The 7167-nt window shown below is 31.4% G+C and overlaps 2 protein-coding genes across 3 annotated transcripts in view; both read left to right on the forward strand.

The window, feature by feature from the left end:
* The window catches only part of LOC128872992 (cytochrome P450 4c3-like), a 12278-nt gene extending 9488 nt beyond the window's left edge, over positions 1-2790 (forward strand). For both annotated transcript variants that reach the window (XM_054116228.1, XM_054116227.1), the window contains exons 5-9: positions 313-382; positions 491-617; positions 742-978; positions 1477-1639; positions 1954-2790. In XM_054116228.1, the coding sequence (XP_053972203.1) occupies positions 313-382; positions 491-617; positions 742-978; positions 1477-1639; positions 1954-2306 (950 nt within the window). In that variant the 3' untranslated portion in view covers positions 2307-2790. The remainder of the gene's footprint in view (positions 1-312; positions 383-490; positions 618-741; positions 979-1476; positions 1640-1953) is intronic.
* Positions 2791-4879: 2089 nt separating this feature from the next.
* LOC128872995 (UDP-xylose and UDP-N-acetylglucosamine transporter) lies at positions 4880-6799 on the forward strand. Its single transcript, XM_054116231.1, has 5 exons — positions 4880-5223; positions 5402-5618; positions 5705-6019; positions 6101-6252; positions 6352-6799. The coding sequence occupies exons 1-5, from the start codon at positions 5147-5149 to the stop codon at positions 6593-6595; spliced, it is 1005 nt and encodes a 334-aa protein (XP_053972206.1). The 5' UTR covers positions 4880-5146; the 3' UTR covers positions 6596-6799.
* Positions 6800-7167: the final 368 nt, after the last annotated feature.

The raw sequence follows: 7167 nt of genomic DNA on the forward strand, positions 1-7167 counted from the left end.
CCCCCCCTATATATATAATATTTAAAATTAAATAATATATGATTATCGAATGTATGAATATTATCTAGAATTGAGTAATATATGATTATCAAATACCTAAATAATATCTAAAACTGAAATATACATGGTTTTACATTGTATAATTGTATTAAATTATATCGATTTTACATTATAAATATTTGAATAATATTTACAACAAAATGATATCCTTGATTTTACATTATGTATTTTTTGTTGGAATCATGAACAAAATTCGTCTCGTAGAGGGTTAAATAATTACACTGACATGTTCCTTACATTTTCGTGTTACAGATAGCACCATGGGATGCCACATTAAAGCGCAAACAAATTTCAGTAACGAATACGTGCAAGCTGTGAATACGTAAGTGGAACTCTGCTTAGAAACCGATTCGTATTTACTTGAACTTTACCGTTTAAATGTATAAATAATAAAGTAAATCTTCTAATAACGTAAAATCCTTTTCGATAGGTTAGCTTCGATTTCGCAAAGGAGATTTTTTAACGTATGGATGGCTTTCGACCCGATCTTTAAATTAACAACATGGGGGAAGCAGCACGACCACGCTCTACGCATTGCTCACGAATTCGTTAATAAAGTAAACACTTTGGTCAAATATTTGAGACTTTAACGATACAGTTCCTTGTACTTGATACTAACTTAACGAAACAGCCTGTATAATAATAATAATAATATATCATAAAACATATTCTTCTTGGCAGATAATCGCAGAAAGGAAAGCGAAATGGAATGCCAACAAAAATGGGAATTCAAACGAACGGCCCGGTAAATATCAGGCTTTATTGGATCTGCTATTCGACTTGTCAGAAGGTGGCAAAGTGCTCACCGATCACGACATCAGAGACGAGGTGAACACGTTTATGTTCGCGGGTCACGATACCACGGCGACCAGCGTCTCATGGATTTTGTATGCTTTGGGCCGATATCCTCAGTATCAGGTGCCTGCAAACTTTCATTCCGTGAATCTTTGATATATTAGGTGTAGAAATGAATTCTGTCCCTCTGTATTCAATTATTTATGACTCCGGTTTATGTATCGTGTTAACTTTATGAAATTTACATTTCTTATGTGAAATTTAGTTACGTGACATTTACTTTATACTATGAACTTACGTTACATTCATTACTTCGCATCAATAAAAAAAAAGTACTAATATGATAGTATTAACTAAGTGGTATCAACTACTGATTTTATTTATTAATTTTTCACATTTCTTTATAATATCTTTTATAAATTCATATCGAGATCAATTTGTATTTAAATATTAGTTAATGAACTTGAATAAATATATTGCTTCCTAATTACTTTGAGCAATCTTTCTTTTTTTCTATTAAATGCAAAGAATAATATATTTTCGTTGATATCGCGTACATTACGATGCTCTGCATAGAAAAACATTAAATTAACTTTTTTTTTCGTTTACTTTCCATTGCAGAAAAAAATTCTTGAAGAGTACAACGAAGTAGCAGGAACAAAGGAATTGACGTTAGATATATTAAACAAACTAACCTGGCTGGAAGCGTGCATAAAAGAGTCTTGGAGATTGTATCCTGTGGTATCTCTAATTGCAAGACAAATTTATAATCCTATTACAATAAGTAAGTATTAACGAATGTAAAAACATGAACACGTAAATATCTGTCGTTTAACAAAATGTTCTTTCATAAAAAGAAATGAACGAAATGTACACCGCAAACTGTTCGTAATATTTTGATAAGAAAATTTCTGAAGTGTCTTGTTTACGTATATATTGGATAGAAGTATCAATGAAACAAAAAAAACATTCATCGGTTGTTCGAAAAAAATTATTAAAAATACAGCCCCCCACTTACCGCGTGCGCACTGTGGTATGTGGCCTTAATCAATTTCCGTATGAAAAATCGTTATTATTAAATATCGAATCTGTTTCTAGTGGGACACGATATTCCAGTAGGATCGACGGTCCTCGTCAACGCGTTTCTACTTCATCGTGATCCACGATACTTTCCAGATCCAGAGATCTATCGACCAGAACGGTTCCTTCCTGACGGGCCAAAGTACCCCTCTTACGCTTTCGTCCCCTTCAGCGCAGGATCCCGGAATTGCATAGGATGGAAATACGCTACCATGATGGTAAAAGTTCTTGTTCTCAACGTGGTGAAAAATTTCCACGTGGAATCGCTGGATACCGAAGATCGGCTCCGCTTCATCAGCGAATTAGTGCTGGCCAATGCTGATGGGCTTCAATTAAGGATTACTCCGAGGATGCAGGATATCTGTGGGTAGTTTCTCTGCAAATGTATCCAACCGATTCGATGGAACAGCCGAAGATATATTTTTTTAAACGTGATTAAAAAATGATAGGGTAAATGACTCTATTACCGGCTACGTAAGAATTTAATTTAATAAATAAATGTCATTTCTGTGGGATCAATCGAGAGGGGTTGCTGTGATATTATGAACACAGATGCGTAATAAAAAGCAAACGTTGTTGTAGAATAAAATGCGGTGGCATGTCTTTACTGCTCGCTCGCTACGTTCATACTGCCCGTTTTCCTTTTTCCGAAAGGAAAGTTCGGTATAACACTCGCATCTGTTTTCCATCCATTCGGACTTTTATCTTTCTTTCTCTCTTTCTCTCATTCATACTCTAACGTCGCTTAGGTGGTCCTGCTTTCTCTTTTTGAGAAGCAATCCTGGGATGCTATTCTAACACAAAGAAAAAAAAACAACATAATTTTTATTCACTATTATCGACAAAGGTTTGTATGTTTGTACTCTGACTTTGAATCTGTTCGAAGATATAAAATATTAGGTTGCCCCAAAAGTTTCTTTCGTTTTATTAATAAGTAACGCATACACAATATTTTATGCCTAATGTTACATTATTGAATCGTGTACGATTCATTTTGCTCCATTACTGTTACAACATCAATATCTAAGAAATTAGATTGTCTATTTATATAAACACTGTCACACGAAATAATTGAGTGCAAATTACGAAAGAAACTTTTGGGACAACCTAATACAATTGCGTATGTACTGGCTGATCAAATACTTTTGCGAGTAACTATATTATTAATCTATTTTTCTATGAAAAATCATTATTTTTTAATATTAACTAATTTCTCACACTTGGGAACTATTTATTTGTTATCAACGAACATCTGATACCTTTTGAAATAAAAATCGACACGAGAATTAAATTAAAGATTAAAGAATTGGAAGGTGATGTATGAAACATCGATTTGTATTATCTTCAAAGCATGACATCGATTCTATCGTAACTATCTTTATTAAAGAATCGTAAGATTCGCTGTCGATTACTCTACCTTCGTGATATATAGGAAGAGTAACACTGTATCATTGTGATATTTTATTAAACAGCTCTAGCTCGTAAAACGTGTAAATACGATATAGCACTATTATTGTTACTAATAAAACATTATACGAATAATAACTTTAGACAAATACAGAATACTTTATTTAAAAAATTCTTGATATCTTGTTGTTCTTGACCTACACTTAACTCGTTACGAGTAGTTCAATTGAACTACTTGCCAGAGATGGGCAATTGCTATTTCATTTAATGAATAACGAACAAAATTAACGCGTAACAAATTATTTTGTTGAACAGTGAAATTATTATATTTATATGTACTTAATATGTATTCTTAACAATTATTTTACTGTATACTCTATAATATATTTTTTAATATATAAAATTTGGATTCTCGATACATATTAATGTAACATTTCACTTCTTCATTTCACATGTAACACTTCTTTACAGAGATGGGCATTATTTAGATAAAAAAAATTATTTAAATAGAAAATCGAATAAAGATACGTAACTTTATCTTTATTCGATGACTGCCGGATAAAAAAAATGTATTCGAGGTAAATGTACTCAAAGGATAAAAATAAATTATTTTTACCCGAAGGTTAAAGATCCCTGCTTTATCTGCAGAAAGTTTCAATCGTAAGATACTTTTCCGCATTTGTATCCGCTTTATCCTACGGCTAGAGCTGACTTTGACAAATTCATTGAAATGCCTCCTCGTTACGCCTCTGGCGCCCATCAACATATTTGATGATAAGAATATTTAAAAATGACAATGAAAACAAAATAAATTACTTACATTTCGTCATACTCAATTTTGTAAATATTCATTTCTGTTTTTCTTAATTCTAATAATTCTAGCGTGCATCAACGATCAAATTCTCATAGAATTTTTACCTGGTCTACAAAATAAAAATGTTACGAATAGAAACTAAGCAAACATAAACGTTAAAGACCTCTTTATTTTTATTTATTACCAGTTACATTTGCTATCGTCGAATTTATTAGAGTTTAACTTTTGAATGTATCATGGATACGTAAAGAAGGATCCACGTAATGTAAGGCATAATTTAAACAAAAATAACGGAGTAATTGATGTTGATTAAATGAGACAAAGAATTGATTTAATAATCTAATATTCTTTATTATTACATCTTGACGATTTAAAAATTAAAACCTTCTTTCTTATTTGCCAATGATTTATATTAGAGGTGAAACGATAACTATATCTCTGAATATATGAATTTTAAAACGTTATCATTTAATCAACTACTTTTTTACGTACAGTAAAACTGTATTTCATTATAATGTAACAATGTAGGTCAAAACCAAAATATAAAAGGTTGTAAACTATTACATATTTTTAATTTTAAAACGTATGTAACTGCTTATAAAATTTGCGGTGTCACTTAAAATTACATAATATTTATCTACGGTTATCTCATGTAAGATAGTGAATATCTTACGTTAGACAGTAAGGTTCTATATTCTATAGAACGTAATAAAGAGAGACAACTAATAATGTTTCGTTCACGTGCTAACAGTGCAGTCCTTATTCTACTGTGTGCATGTAGTGAAGGAATTATATGAATGTGACGTTTACATGATACATCATATTACCATGTATTGTTGGTTTCGTAGAAATTATCTTAGTACTCGTAGCAATTGACCGACGTGCTCCATATGATTTCAACTTAAAATACGTATCCGACTATCCAAAAAGTGTGCAGAGCCATTTGTCAATTTTAGGTTAACTTTCATGATATTCGGTAATTAATATAAAATGCGTGCAACTATTGCAATTTTGGGCGTCTTCCTCGGCTGTTGCAGCAACGTTGTTTTCCTGGAGCTTCTTGTCAAGTAAATACGTAATATTTATATCAAAGCTGTCACATAATCGTAAACACTAGTTCTATATATATTGTCATTCTCATATTCAAAGACAATACCATTTTTGTTTAGCTAAGCCATGAACCCAATACTCGGTGTAGTAACATTTGTTGTTGCTGATCAAATAATACGGTCTTGTTTTTTTCAGAGAAGATCCTGGTAGTGGGAACCTTATAACGTTTGCACAGTTTCTATTTATAGCAATAGAAGGATTCTTATTTACCTCAAAATGTGGAACTGCGAAGCCCCATATAGGAATAAAGGACTACTTTGTATTGGTAACAATGTTCTTTGTTGCAAATGTTTGTAACAATTATGCATTTGATTTTAACATACCTATGCCATTGCATATGATATTCAGAGCTGTGAGTACCCAAAAATCGAATGCAGTAATATTTAAATCTTTGGATTGATCATAAAATCTGCATCTATATGTATACAATTATTTTAGGGTTCTTTGATAGCTAATATGATTATGGGTATCGTTATTTTAAAGAAACAATATGCATTTAGTAAGTTTTTATCTGTGTTTATGATTACCTTTGGTATCGCTATTTGTACAATTGTTAGTGGCAAGGAAATCAAATCTTTGCGAGCTAAGAATGCAGAACAAGTACCTACTACCCCGTGGGATGACTTCTTTTGGTGGATATTGGGTATTTCATTGTTAACAATTGCGTTATTCGTTTCTGCTAGAATGGGTATTTATCAAGAAGTATTGCACAAAAAGTATGGGAAAAATCCAAGAGAGGCACTATACTATACGGTATATTTTCACTTTTATCTGTATTACATTTCGAATTTTATTCATTTTACAGTAGTATATGTTGTTCGATATTTGTTTCAGCATCTATTGCCAATGCCATTTTTTCTTACGCTAGCTCCTAATATATGGGAACATTTTTCGTATGCACTTGCATCAGAACCATTGCAACTGTCTCTGATCAATTTACATGTGCCAAAATTAATTGTATACCTTATAGGAAACATTCTCACACAGTATCCTTTTAGAAACCTAATACTAATAATTAATAATTAGATATCTAATATAAAAAATTGTATTCACTACATATGGTTTATTCTTAACAATAATTTTAGATACGTCTGTATTAGTTCTGTCTATGCATTGACAGCAGAATGCACATCGCTCACAGTAACTTTAGTAATAACCTTACGAAAGTTCGTGTCTTTAATTTTTTCTATAGTATACTTTCAAAATCCGTTTACCGTGTACCATTGGGTTGGTACACTTCTAGTCTTTGTGGGAACAGTGATATTTACAGAAATATTACCAAAGATTTCAGATAGCTTGCAACCTAAAGAGAAGAAGAAAGTGCAATAACAAGCGGTATCATTAATAGTACAAACAAAATATTTCATGTTTAATTTAATTTAAACAAACAGTAAAACATCTTTTGAATAAATTTAATTTCTGTTACGAATGTAAGAGATAAACGATTAATTGTAATATAAGTAAACCTTCAAATTATATTTTATTAAAAAAAGTTACAAAATGTAATAAAAAGTTTGAATGTTTTAACAAGTACTATCGTTATATATACATTTATTCGTAAATATACACTATACAAATTCAATATGCAGTTGTAATGTTTTTATATTGAATGTTTGAATGCGACACTTAGCGGCGCGAGGTGGAAACTTCTCTTTATTTCTGGTTATTTAAAAAATAGGTGTTACACAATTATTAGTATACAAATCAACATTTAGAAGTTGAATAATGATAAATATAATCTAAAATTACATTTCAATGCAGAGAAAAGTAGAGCATTCGTGTTAAAAATTCATTTTAATTTCATGTCGGTAAACAGCAGTTAGTTGCGCCATCTACCGCCAACATGCCCAAGTTTGTCGGGAAACAGTTCTTATCTTGCAATGCTAGATGGCGCCACTCAA

Source organism: Hylaeus volcanicus, chromosome 2 (genome assembly GCF_026283585.1).
Source record: "Hylaeus volcanicus isolate JK05 chromosome 2, UHH_iyHylVolc1.0_haploid, whole genome shotgun sequence".
In the NCBI taxonomy this organism is placed as follows: Eukaryota; Metazoa; Arthropoda; class Insecta; order Hymenoptera; family Colletidae; genus Hylaeus; species Hylaeus volcanicus.

What these genes read in the sequence shown, in the direction of transcription:
- LOC128872995 (XM_054116231.1), top strand. Translation starts at nt 5,147, where the DNA reads ATGCGTGCAACTATTGCAATTTTGGGCGTCTTCCTCGGCTGTTGCAGC. An exon ending in GAGAGGCACTATACTATACG is followed by an intron (nt 6,020 to 6,100) that starts GTATATTTTCAC and finishes TATTTGTTTCAG; the next exon opens with CATCTATTGCCAATGCCATT. An exon ending in ATAGGAAACATTCTCACACA is followed by an intron (nt 6,253 to 6,351) that starts GTATCCTTTTAG and finishes CAATAATTTTAG; the next exon opens with ATACGTCTGTATTAGTTCTG.